Below are 14,712 nucleotides of genomic sequence, written 5' to 3'. Positions count from 1 at the left end.
GGGGGGGGTCCCACATGATTTTGGTGGGGGTCCCCAGATAACAGTGATAATTTAAGTACTTTTAAGAGAGAAAGAAAGAAAGAAAGAAAGAAAGAAAGAAAGAAAGAAAGAAAGAAAGAAAGATCTGCTATTTTCACAATATTTAGCGGTGGAACCAAATATTCCATGTATGCCTTAATTAACTCCTACAATTCCAAGTGCTTGTCAGGGTGGGGGGTCCCCAGTTCAATTATGATTATTTTGGGGGGCCTGAAAAGGGCCATAATGTGGGTTAGAAATGCTAAAACTTTACTTCCTCTTATTAAAAGCTTAAACAGTTAAACAGGCATGAATAATATATGAGGTCGGTGTGTGTGATTTTGCGCCTCGACCAACTATAAAGTGACAGAAATAACACGTATACAGCAGATAAGTGTGTGCCTCTGTGTATGCTGTCCATCTAAGACGGGGCAGTCTGCAGACCTGGAGCAAAAACAGATCTACGGCCCAGGTAGTTTCAAGACCCTGCTGAGACCAGAGGCTACATTTTCAGGAGCCTATAGTCATTTAGGGTCGTCAGGGGGGTGGGGGAGCGAGCGCTCATTTTGTTTCACTCAACGTCCTGCATTTTATGTGCAATTTCGAAACAGGTGTTAACCTATTACGTACACCACGGCTTGCCAACGGCACGCTTGTCTACGCACCAGCTCATCGGCTTTTAATATGGTTGTTTTCAGTGTGATTCAGTCTGTTAATGTGGTTATTTTTGGTCGGGGTCGTGAAACTGCCTGCGCCATATATTTGTCAAGGCCATATACCTGCCCTGCCTCCTCCAGGTCTGCAGATACCCCATATAGGAGACAGATGGTGCAGATCGTGGTACTTCTTGACACTACAATTGGAGTATGCTGCTGATCAGAGAACGACAAACCCCATACTGCGCCTGTCCTCCCACATCGGTGGACGGCCAGTCTCCGACACACCAAATACACGCAGGCAAGGAAACAACCGCCACTGCACTGCATGTGGGAAATTGTCAATTTGACTGTCCGATGCATGCCTCATGCCAATACCCAAGAGCCCTACAGTCTGTGCTAGCGTAAGGTTATGGCATATGCAAGCTCTCTGTTCAAATAGCAAACATGCAGAAATGTCTTCCTTGAGGGCCATCTGTGTGGTTATAAACAGCTAATCCACACAGGGAGCCCACTGTCCCTGTGTGGATAGCTGTTTATAACCATTAAAAGACCACTTTTCAACCTACAATATCTTCCTCACTAATAATCATGATAAAATGGCACAATTGTTTTCTATTCAGTCTGTCTCATAGGAGGGCTGTGGGCAGTTCAGAAACCCGTCCACCAGTGACATCATCATTAGGCAGATATTTTTTAACAATATTGTTTTTACAAAAATGTTTAGATTTGTATTATCGTGAGAACGATTTCCATTTTCGCTTTGCAACTTTTCAGGACTAGAAAGCCTGCAGTTTCTATTAGCTTGGATTCCCCATCAATGATGTCAATGGTGGACAGGTTTCTGAACTTCCCACAGTCCATATAAGACAATAATATAATAATATAAGACTCAGTAGGAATTGTGCCATTTTATCATGATGATTATTAGTGAGGACCTGAAGATAGGTTGAAAAGTGGTGAAGTGGTCCTTTAATAATCCATTAGGAAATGGATCCAAATGGAAGAATCCACACTTTTAAATATTATTCTCCATCACTGCAAAAAAAAGGAATAGATTTGAAAAGATGATGGTACGGTATACGTGCATCCATTAAAAAAGGTCAAGAGCACATAGCCTAATGGAGTAGGCTACATTATTATCTGGTTTTACTAATGCAGCAGTTGGACGAAGAGAAGCATTTACAATATAAAGTAGACCCACATTTTATACCAGAAATGACTTCATTGGTACAGCTCCTACCTGTCTGCAATGCAGGCATGTCTACAGGTGCTAGGCACGGCCCCTGCCTGAGGGGGGTGCTAGAGTCTCCTAGGAAAGGCCATGGGGTGACTCAAAGGATTAGGGTCCATCCTCCATGGGGAGCAAATTTCATTTTCTGAAAATTTAAGCAAATGGCAAATCGAGTAGCAAAGTGAGTTTAACATCGTTTAACGTAGTTTAATGCAATCATATTGGACTTTTCTGTTTAATTGGATGTATGGGCTGTCAAGACCAGAAAGTATAGTTTTTTGGCACTCAGTAGGCTGGTAGGCTGGTTTGATGATGATGTCACGTGCATACCCTCTATTCATTATAATATAAGATGGCTTATATGAATTGGCTTATATTAGTGTTTCCATTCATAGAAAAGCCTCCTATGCACATGGAGTTGAAAATTAGCACTATAACACTTTAGTTCAAACAATGCATCTGGTTCATCCAATGTGATTGTGATGGCTATGTCAAATAAAATAAACATTATAATAACATAACATAACCATAAATGTATACGCTTTATATCGTGGATCTCCTCAAAGTCATGGGGCCTGGGGACCCCCAAGGGGTCCTTTGGGAGTGAGGGGGTCCCAGGCAAAATCTAAATCTATTTAGGATAACTAGGCTACTTTATCGGCTATTTGAAAATAGCTTATCTGTAAGCTCACAATGCAAGATATGAGTATATAGATCAGATATTGGGGGGGAGGGGGGTGTAGTGTTGGAATGTATTTGAAAGATGTGAACAACACAAATCTCTGGCACAAAATATTTGGGGGTCCTTGACATGAAAACGTTTGAGAACTATGATGTTTCATACAATGAATCTGACCGTCAGCATCTTATAGCTGCAGTGATGCTCTCCATCCTCCTCGCATCTCCAGAACAGAGCCGCGCTGCGCGCTGTGCCGTCAGGTCTGATCCGCTCATCCTCATCCCACCTATACTGGACTCTGGACACGAGTCACACGACTGACACACCAACACACACATGCTCCTCTCTGCCTCTACAAGGTCCTTGTTAGAAGAACGCAATGGAAATCACTCGAACCGCCGGGAAAGATTGGTTCCACTGGTGAAGGTAAGGTTAAGGTACCCTGGGTTTCATTCAATTTCTTCTTTGCCTTTTTACGCGCGCCGAAAAAGCAAGCCGCAACAGTGTTCGCGCACCCGTTGGTTTGTTTCACCGGGAGTGAAATGTGAACAAAACGGACTACTGATTCTGAAGCAGTTGAGCGTGAATCAATTCTGATCAAATGGACGGAACGCGGTATTATTTAAACCCCATCAGCTGAGTGTGTCGGGTGAAGTACGTACGGTGATCCCATAGACTGTTTAAAACAAACGTACGCGAGATGAACTCACAAATAATTCCATTTGAACGCTGCAATTAGTTCTTTCAAATTCGTCTTGTGCGCACGTGCTTACTATCTGTGTTAATTGAGTGGGTTCAGCAGCTGCAGACGACACCGTCGTACTACGGAGTGTAAAATGAATCAGGTTAATTCAACTCGGGGTAGCCAGTAGCCTCGGTCCCAGCCAGGCTACTCGGGGTTAATTAATCCTGGACAGGTGATTGGGGGTGGCCGGAGGGTGCAAAAGTTGCAGCTTCTTCTATCAGTGACAGTGTCCACTCCATTTTATTCCCTTCACTATTTGGCTTATCGCAGAGCCTTGTCTTAATATAAATTCCAGTATATTTCTCACTTTATTTATTTGATAATTGTATTCTGATGATTGCAGTCACCCAACGGTGTACTTGGACCCCTCCCCTTTCCTTCTACACCAAACCTCTTTGCTGAAAATAGCCCATCTACTGTAAGCAAGCTCACAATTATGAGTTTGAATCCTCATCATCTTAGCTTTGTAGAGACACTATTTTCAGTCACTGCCTTATGATATATGCACAAAGCATTATTCCTTCCAATGATGTTATCAGCCGCTGCCTATATATACTATCTTTTCCCAAGGAAGCATAGAGTATAGGCTAATATAGGTTGTTGTATCAGTATCAATGAGACAGCAGAAGCACTCTGATAGGCTTGAGATTATGCAACATGAACAGGACTGGAACAGGCATTGACCTTTCCGTGCGTTAAAAGTGCCCACTCTTCGCTCTGTGTGCTCGAGGAGGCATGTAGGACAAGATTTATCTTCTCTCATATCACAGGAGTCCGTCTGTTGCCCGGGGTCATCTGAGCTTCATCTGATTCTGAGTGCTGTGCTCTTGCTCTGCTCTCTCAGCTGTGTTTGTGTGTGTGTGTGTGTGTGTGTGTGTGTGTGTGTGTGTGTGTGCATGGCCACATGCATGTGATGTGCGTGCGTACTTACGAGTGTGTGCACTGTTAAGACCATAATACTACAACTGGGAGGACACAGACACACACACACACACACACACACACACACACACACACACACACACACACACAGAGAGAGATTGTGTGGGGGTAGCGAGGCAGGTGCTCAGAAAGAGAATAAATGTGTTGTGGATGTGACTGGAAAATCTAACTCCACAATGTGTGAAGCCTTATGGGTATTATATTGCCCCAACGATGTGTCTTCCTCTGTTGGCGGTGAGCATCGAGCTGGGCTCGGGGGCATTGAAACAAAAGCCACGTGGTTTAATAGAAAAATCTTTCATACTGTCACATCCCTCAATCACCTGAATCCTAAATCCCCCAGTCCCACCCTCATCACTTGCTTCCTAAACCCCTTTGTTGGTTTTCATTTGCCACAGAAGCAATTTCTTTTCCAGCGCCGTGCACAAATGTCATTATCTCCAACACGTTTGCAACCGAGCTGTTTTGTCCTGGTAACAAATGCACTTGCGCTCTGGATTCACGGCTCAGACCTGCCAGATGCACGTGCAATGTGTATTGTAATGTTTGCTGATTCGATTCCCTGAGGTTTTCTATTTTATTTTATCCCTTTGTAAGTACCATTGGAGACGTGAGGCTAGCTAGTGTATACAAAGGCACAAGTCCACTCGTGGCTGTTGACAGAATATGAAGGATTGTGGAAAGACAAAGGGGCACTTGGACGTCTATTTGCATTCATCCGTAGAGACTCAGAAGAGACTGGGTCTCCAGAGGGCCAGAGACTGGGTCTCCAGAGGGCCAGCGACTGAAATAATGGTCTCAGATGACTGGAAAGCAAAATAAAACCTGTCACTGGGGTGTCTCATACACAAAAGAATCCTCAGTATTTAACCATTCGTAACTCTGAGTGTACAAATGTATTAAAATTGACCCATACTGATCCACTTGGTTACATTTGTACACTTTCAGAGTCAAATTGACACTGAGACTTTTACTGTGTATGATGAACCATTAAGTAGTCAGCTAGCTGTAGACTATAGTACATGGGAAGACTCAAATGTATGGATTGTTGGTGGGCTATACTGCAAGACAACGGCAAGAAGTTTGGTCAAAGTTTCTCACAATCTAAGTTTCAGCACAGCTACGAGTCCGACAGCCAGGGTTTTTTATTTTACAGTAGCCATACAGTATACATGCATCTTCTTATTTCCCAATATAAATACATAAAGACACACAAATGTGAGAAATAGATGTGCTAAAATAAGCAACATATCTATCATCACGACTTTTTCCAGGTTCAATCATCACTGATAAGTAAATGAGAGCACACTTCCCATCCACCCATATTTGCGGGAGAACAACGACAAGCGATCATGAATTTCATTGGCTATCGCCTAATCGCCCGCTATCGCCGAACGATGTCGCCCAAAAGATACATTATTTTCATCTTTTCGGGCGACGTTCCTCCGCCCACCTTTCAACCATCGCCTGTTCGCCTGCTATCGCCAGTAGTCGCCGGGTCCCATAGACGAATAATGGACTTCCGGAAAATTTGTCTGGCTGTCGCCCGCTGTTAAAAAGCACTGTCAGGAACAGATCAACTGATTTGGTCGTATGCATGCATACTTTGTATAATTCCTCCTCCTCTTCAGTCTTCAGTTCCAAATTTGCATGACCACCATTGTTGATTTTCCAAGTTGGAAAGGAATGGAAACAAGCCTGGTTTTATCTAGCATCAGAATTATAATGACTCAATATTAAATAATTTGCATATCAGCTCCCCCACCACCTCAGGACATTGTGGTACTGCAGCTAAAACTGCTTCAAAGTCCAGAAAGAAATACCATGGACTGGTTATAATATAACTGGTTATAATATAACCAGTCCATGGTATTTCTTTCTGTACTTTGAAGCAGTATATCAGAGTGGTGATTGAGGCTCAAACCATTAGAAATACGTTTGAGGGACATACTGTAGAGTAGACAATATGATATTAAATATTAATAATAGTTTTAAAATCCATGTTATTTCTGCATGGTTCGTGATGTCAGTATCTCACTCCTTTCTCCCACAGAGTAAATATCTTTCGTTTGTTTTTCACTGCTTGTGATTAATGGAAGATCAAAGGCATATCTCTGCTCAGCGTGATATATTCCTGAGGATAGAAATCTGCCAGGAAAACATAAACATCATTAATGAACAAGAGCCAAACCAGGAGAGAATGACAGAAACATGGTAGCGAGGCAACAGGGGGAGTCAATATTTAGCTTAATTATTCATATTTGTATATTTACCTATGACTTGATGGTGGATCGGGCCACTCAGAGTGAGCAGCTGAGGTGTGTTTATGTGCCATCATCAGTCTGGTACAGATGGTCTAATGGATGCAGTCACCTTTTTCTAAATCCATTTGGAAAATCACATCTCTTGTAGCCCAGAGGCAAAGATATCAGCAGTCCACAGCAGAACCTCTTAACTCATCTAGATGAGGACAGCTATTTTCAGGGTTCAAACTGCCTCTGCTTTTGATATCACCCCCCCTGGTCATTCATTTTTCTCACCGGTGGGCTGGTCAGACTGAATTAAATACACAGTTCCTTTTGGAAAATGTAGACGGTTTGATGTTTTTCATATTTATGTTTGATAACATCATTTGAACATACTGATTTAGGCCTGACTCACACCTTCACAACAGATTGATGTATAGCTGATGCATGAGACTTGTTTACTGATGCAAGCTCGCAATGCATTTCCAATGGGAGTCACATGGTTTGACACAACATTTGATTGTTGTGTCAACAATCAAATGTTGTGTCAAACCATGTGACTTCCATTGGAAATGCATTGGGACGGCCATGACACTTACCCTTTGTTTGCATCAATGTGGTATGCTAAATCGAAAGTGAGTCAAGTGAGAGTGAAGGGAGTTGCTGCTTCCACTGCATTGTGTCCTTATGTTGCCCTGTTTATTGTTGTTGTTGTTGCTTTTTTCTTTGATATTTTAGTATTTCTATGTGTACAGCGCTTTGTTTCAACCTTGTTGTATAAGAATGTGCTTTATAAATAAAGTGGATTGGATTGGATCACATTTTAACAATGTTATTAAAAGTGTATGCTAACTACATTAACCCTGGTGTCCCTATTTTGGGCAACAGACAGACAGGCAGGCAGGCAGGCTGGCAGACAGAATAGTCTGTGCAATTTCAAGTTTCTTTTAGAGTTAGATGTTTCTCAGCAGAACTTGACCAAATAACAGGGCAATTACTCAAGGTGTGTAAAAACAAGTTACTGAACATCACTCATGACAGAATGACCTGACAGAATGACCTAAGAAGAGCATTTCCTTGAAATTGCATGTCAGTCTCATGTCAGAGAGACAGATATGAGTTTGGATGTCAGGGTGTAGATGTATGCAGCTGCACATGTGTAGTATGAGATACAGTATATAGGCTATATATGTTTCTCCAGGTACAGAATTGGAGAGCAATGTGAATACATATTCATCTCTGCGAGATCAAGTTGTCTGCTGAGTCTGCCTACCTATAGCACCTTCCTTGACACTCAAACTAGACTACCGGTATTCTACAATCAATGTGTACAGCATACAGTGTAAACGTGTAATGTGAAATGGTGTTCCACTGTTGCGGTGTGTACAAATGTATATTGTAAAGCATAAAGTATTTGAATGATTAGTAAGGCTAGAAACTGTGCTATATAAATGCAGTCCATTTAACATTCAGGATAATATTTCCTTAAGCTGATTCTACAAATGCCATCTAAATCAGTAGCCACTCTCAAGGCCTTTACACACCACAGGTAATGCTTCTTAGGAGATCAATAATCAGTCAATTCTGAAATTAGACTGATTGATTCACTCTTCAGTTTTTGTAATTTCATGTTGTCTATAGCTAATGTCGGCCTCATTAGCGTCATATAAAATGTAATATATTTGCTGCTTAAACAGAGATTTTCATGACATCACATGATGAGTGGTCCCTATGCAAACCCAAACCCCTCTTCTTTCAACTGTTGTTTCAACATCACTAAACGATATACTGCTGGTTGCTCACCACCCCGCTGCGCTGTATGAGCTGAATCAATGAATATCCATTCTCCAATCCTCACCCTTCTATCATCCCGGAGAGCAACCTTCTTTGATTTATTTATTTGTTTATTTATTTCATGAAATGCTGTAGGCTATATGGTATTATAAGCACTGTGCTTCTCTGTAATGTCAACCCACACTGAAGCTTCCGTTCTTGTAAGGAAGGTTCATTAATGTCAAAGTCAATGTGTTTCTGTCTTTGGCAGTGTCCAAGTGGAAGATGTAGGGCCAGAGGAAGGGGGTGCAAGATGGAGTGCTCCTGGAAGGCTGTACTGCTGCTGGTTTGTGCGTCTCTGGGGGTCCAGTACACGGCCATCCGTACCCTGAAGGACTCGCTGTCGGGCCCCTGCCAGGGAGCCTTCCACTGCCAGGCCATACAGCACAGAGGTGGGACTCGACTACATTATCAGCCAGGCACGCATGCCGCCCGGCTCAGACCACACTGCAAGGGGCTTGAACTCTCACAGCATTCAAAGCGCAGCATAATATTATATTCAGGCATCTATTGCTGTACATTCATACATCATGCAAAATCGATTGCATTATGGCAGCACACTCACAAAGCAAATCACCAGCAGAGGGCATACATAAACATTATCTGCACCATAGGATTTCAGCATAACAACGAGTGAGTAGTAATATTTCAGTAGCTGTGGGCGAGCGGGGCAGTGGGTTCTGAGGAAGAGGATGGCACCGTGCCACCCTATTGAGCCCGAAGCAAAGCACATAAGAAAGATAAGAAAATCAAAATGATAAATCATTAAGCAAGGGAATTCCCATTACACGATGAAGAGGGTAGGATAGAGCTATGTAATATCTGTGATTCATTTGACAATTACCCTCCAATTTATCTCCATTAATCCTCTCATCTGGTTTGTGTGCAAGAGTAACACATTCCCTTGCAATCAACCCATCATCAGCAGTAATTAAAACATGTTGGCTGTCTGTGCTATATTTAGAGATCCACCATTTCATAACTCCAAGCAAGCAGCAGCAGATAAGCATCTTAATCATGCCTGTTTACCTTCTACATTATTTAGGTGTTATCTGGCAGATGCTGTATTTGACTCTCCCGCAGTGTGAAGGTGATCAAAACGGAGATCCTTTAATTGCCGTTTATCTGTGCCTTAATGTGCCCTGCCACAAATAGGAAAAAGAAAAAGGCTATATTAAGCAATTGCTCATGTTCAGCAAGGAAAGGAAACATAAAAAAATTGTCTCCACCAGGCCGAAGGCATGGGGAGAGAGTATGTTTTGCACTCCATGGAGCTGTATTTTGCGTGTCTTAAGTAGCCTACCAAGTTTTATTACTTAACTTAAGACCTGGAGGCGTGATCAATGCCATTTGGCTATTCTGAGTGGCCAAAGAGCATTGACCACGCCTCCAGGTCTTAAGTTAAGTAATAAGACCTGGTACTTAAGACACGCAAAATACAGCCCCATGTCTCCATCCCTCCGTCCGTCCGTGTACTAATCTCCGGCACCGTTGGCCCGGCAGATGCCAAACTCTGCCCCAACACTCCCTGGATGCAAACTACTAACCTCAGCACACACACTCCCTGGATGCAAACTACTAACCTCTGCACACACTCCCTGGATGCAAACTACTAACCTCTGCACACACTCTCCCTGGATGCAAACTACTAATCTCTGCACACACACTCCCTGGATGCAAACTACTAACCTCTGCACACACTCCCTGGATGCAAACTACTAACCTCTGCACACATTCTCCCTGGATGCAAACTACTAACCTCTGCACACATTCTCCCTGGATGCAAACTACTAACCTCTGCACACACTCTCCCTGGATGCAAACTACTAACCTCTGCACACACTCTCCCTGGATGCAAACTACTAACCTCTGCACACACTCTCCCTGGATGCCAACTACTAACCTCTGCACACACTCTCCGTGGATGCAAACTACTAACCTCTGCACACACTCTCCCTGGATGCAAACTACTAACCTCAGCACACACTCTCCGTGGATGCCAACTACTAACCTCTGCACACACTCTCCGTGGATGCAAACTACTAACCTCTGCACACACTCTCCCTGGATGCCAACTACTAATCTCTGCACACACACTCCCTGGATGCAAACTACTAACCTCTGCACACACTCCCTGGATGCAAACTACTAACCTCTGCACACACTCCCTGGATGCCAACTACTAACCTCTGCACACACTCCCTGGATGCCAACTACTAACCTCTGCACACACTCCCTGGATGCCAACTACTAACCTCGTCCCCAACTTCTTGAGGCCTGTTATAGCGCCACTATGAGTTTTGCTAAACAAATTTCATTACATCACTCGTACACATTTTATACATAGATCACGCAAATACAGTAGGTATACACTATCTCTATAGTCATGTGATCAACACGGATCTGTCCCATTTCCAATATTCCATCCCGATTGGCTAAGATTGCCTTCCAAAGCTTGCAGGATTGGTCTGTTTCAAACAAAATACCACAAATCATGAACACAGCGTGCAATTTCTGTGAAATTATACAGGCACATTCTCACGAGGCCAAGGACGACATGCCACTTACGTTTTGTAATCCCACAATTGGCTTTTTTGTCGTGTCCAGTTGGCATTTTTAACTTGATGTACTGCTGTTTAATACTAAATAATAAACTATTGTCAATCAATCAATCAATCAATCAATCAATCAAAGCTGTCAATTTCATCAGTAGTTAATTATTTTACAGCGGTCTAAAATATGCTATGCAATAACTGCAATAGTAGTATTTGGTCTCCCTGGTCTTCTATTGAGACATAAAGATCCTGTGGTAGGGTGTGACTATTGAGACATTTAGATCCATGTGGTAGGGTATAACTATTGGTCAGCATTAGCCTGAAGCTGAACATTCAATTTCTCCCTGAGTAAATAGGTTTGCTCTATTAGCTCAGTGGTGAGAATGCACTCACTTGCGCAGGGCCCCCGGTTTCAAATCTAGGGTAGCTAACATTAGCGTCCTCAGCAATACCATGGAGTTCCACACAAACAGCATAAAAATATAACAAACCCCATTGTCTACATGAAAGTGACTGGTGGCTTCCAGCGTGTGGCAATCATTTGTCAACAGACAAAAGACGTTTCTTAGTTTGTGGGAGGCGTTGCAAGGGAAGATAATTGAGGATTAAGACGGACAAGGAGGTATACTCACATAGAGCGTTCCCTGCAAAATGTTAGCTATGGTGAGCTCTGGTATATCCTTTGGTTGTATATTGATTGATTGATTGGTTTTTATTAGATTATTTTGTTTGTTTTGACATAAATGCATAGTATTACTTGAACATGTAAATATCTGTCAAAAGGATAACACAATAAAGCTTGAGAACTTATTTCCATTGTGGTCCTTTGAGTGCAAATTGTGTGTGTGTGTGTGTGTGTGTGTGTGTGTGTGTGTGTGTGTGTGTGTGTGTGTGTGTGTGTGTGTGTGTGTGTGTGTGTGTGTGTGTTGTGTGTGTGTGTGTGTGTGTGTGTGTGTGTGTGTGTGTGTGTGTGCGTGTGTGTGAGTGTGTGTTGTTTTTGGAGGATGTGTGGTAGCAAAGACATACAGAAAAATTAAATCAATAATGAATTCATACAATTTAAACATTCTAGATTGCTTGATGCTAGAATTTGGGGAAATTAAATGGCTAACAGATAAAGATGAATGACTTTTACTTCTCATGGACAATGTTCTACCAAGCACAAATTATGTATTGGTGATGGTAAGGTCTTTTAACATTTAATCCATAAATAGGGGCTGCCCTTGTGCCACAAGTTTGGGAGATGTGTTACTTGACATCGCTTCTCCACCCACTCACTGTCCTGTCTAAAAAAAACATCAAAATGCCATAAAATAATATTTAAAAAACCAACACAAACATAGGGCCTCCCTTCTTTCCTCTGCCTTTCAGACTCCAGGTGGAGAAGCCCCTGTGATGACGGTTGGTTGCCCATCAAGTCATCAAGGACACACATTCTGCTGTTCGCCACCACACGCAGCGGTTCCTCCTTCACAGGCCAGCTCCTGAACCAGCACTCGGAGGTCTTCTATGTGTTTGAGCCTCTCTACCACGTGCAGCAAGCCTTCACTAACTCCAGCAGCAGACTGCGTCACGCAATGGACCGCCGAGCCCTGCTGGGTGCCTACAGGGACCTGCTTCTCAACCTTTACACGTGCGACCTCCGCTTCATGGAGAATTACATTCGCCCCGAGCCACAGGACCACGTCACGGGCGCCTTCTTCCGCCGCAGCTCCAGTCACGCCCTCTGCTCCGCTCCCGTGTGTCTGGGAGGTGAAGAGGAGTCGTCCAGTGGGCAACCAGATGAGATCTGGTGTCCTAAGAAGTGTGGGGCACTGAACCTCACCCTCGCCTCTATGTCGTGTCTTTCCAGGGGACACATGGCTATAAAGACGGTGCGAGTCCCCGAGGTGGCGGACCTGCGCACCCTCACCGAGGACCCTCGCCTGGACCTCAGGATCATACACCTGGTGCGGGATCCAAGGGCCATCCTCGCCTCGCGGATGGTGGCGTTCTCAGATCAGTTCCGTGCCTGGAAGATCTGGAACGCCACAGGACGCCAGCCCCGGTACGTGGACCTGTCCCAGATCACCAGTACCTGCAAAGACATGGCAGCCTCTGCGGCAACAGGACTTAGAAAGCCCATGTGGCTACGTGGCCGCTACCTGCTCGTGCGCTACGAGGACCTGGCCTTCAACCCTGAGGACAAGGCCACGGAGATCTACAGGTTTGTGGGGTTGGAGATGGAGGACAGGGTGCGCTCCTGGATCGCACAGAACACCAACAGCAGTGTGTCCTCTCCATCAGAATGGAACTACAGATACTCCACCAGCAGAGACTCTAGAGCGACAGCAGAGAGCTGGAGGCTTCGCCTGGGCTTTGACATAGTGAGGACTTTGCAGAATCTGTGTAATGACACACTGGTCCTCCTTGGCTACAAGCAGGTTCAGTCTGCAGCTGAGCTCAGAGATATGTCCCATAGTTTAGTTGAGCCCTGGACATTTCAACCCGGGTTATGAGTGTAATTTATTTGCTCAAAACAAGCACCAATAACTTTGAAGCTCACGGTGCAGCTATTCGTTCATGCACCTTTTTGTATTGTTCTGTACGTGTGACATTTGTCCAGAATTTTCCATGAATACCTATGTATGGCTGTCTGGCCAGTGCTGGAAAATGCAGTGGCATTGTTTCAGTGCTTTTTGCTTTGATACTGCCGTATGAATGGGATTTAATTTATTGATAATACATTTTTGAATATTGCAGATTTTAAAAGTCATTTTTGATACCACAAATGTGGGTTTGTTCTGTACATTAAGAGTGCACCTTGAAAGGATGCTTGTTAGAGCAAGCAACCATGCAGTTTTAAAACAGTTCTGTATTGATTAAAAATAAAGTGTGTTGCAGTTTGTGTGAAATCTGCTCAGAAATCATTCTGTATTCTTGGCTTGTTCAACAAAACTATGAATCCTGAACAATGCTCAGATTGATTTCCTCTGACTATGTTTGCTAGTGTTACTGTATATGCTTTCAATTGTTCTAGAGTGTAGGAACACTGCAGATGGGTCAGGTGCATTTGCAAAGTGATGTACAAATGAGATGAGATGAGATGAGAAGTTGATTTAGAAATAATCATACTTATTAGAGCTTTTTTTTGTCTCTAATGAATTTGGATTGTCTTAAAGGCAAATGTGATTCTCATTGATGTGGGGAATACACTCAACACAATATTGACTCCAGATAACACCTGCTACAAATGCGGCAGGCATCTCAAGCTAAACGAGTCAAATGTGAAAAAGCTGAAAAAAAGCTGTAAATGCTTACATGATTGTTTAGACTTTAGTTTAGACTAGTATGTAGTGGCGTCAACTGCTACTTTATGCCACTTCTTTAGCTGAATATACCTCAGGCCCAGAGATTAGACAGCTGTGGGTACTATGCCAGTCGCCCCATTTGTAATTGGCCTTTATGTCTAAACAGAGAAAGGAAGCGTGCCATCGCCAGTCACCGCTCCATTTATTACAGAGTAGAGCTGCTCTCTTGAGATAAATGCTGGAAGTGTTTTTTTGTGGAAGGAAATCATTGCATGAATCATTGCAGAGCCATTGATTGACTGATTCTAAACCCTTTCAAAATGTGAGCTTTGTATCCTCTCATCCTCCCGAGAGCTGTGAGCACCAATGCCTAAAGCCAAAGAAAAGCAAACCAAGATGGGAAGAGTGTGCAGTCTGAATGCACCGGTCATGATTCACTGAGGGGACTGTCCCCCCCCCACCCTTCATCTATAGCTGCTGACAACAGGGATATCTCTCCGCTGCCCACAGAATA

General features: G+C 43.4%; 1 protein-coding gene across 1 annotated transcript; it reads left to right on the top strand.

Annotated features, from left to right (window-relative positions):
* Window positions 1–8,582: 8,582 nt before the first annotated feature.
* Window positions 8,583–13,406, top strand: LOC308313749 (carbohydrate sulfotransferase 1; the record flags this gene model as incomplete). The annotated part of the gene is made up of 2 exons (XM_080761045.1): window positions 8,583–8,745; window positions 12,280–13,406. Exons 1-2 carry the CDS (start codon window positions 8,607–8,609, stop codon window positions 13,404–13,406), a joined length of 1,266 nt encoding a protein of 421 aa, XP_080617171.1. The 5' UTR covers window positions 8,583–8,606.
* Window positions 13,407–14,712: the final 1,306 nt, after the last annotated feature.

The sequence above is a fragment of the Protomyctophum bolini genome, assembly GCF_963924005.1.
Source record: "Protomyctophum bolini genome assembly, chromosome: 4".
Classification (NCBI taxonomy): Eukaryota; Metazoa; Chordata; class Actinopteri; order Myctophiformes; family Myctophidae; genus Protomyctophum; species Protomyctophum bolini.
This window is presented reverse-complemented; position numbering and strand designations above follow the sequence as displayed.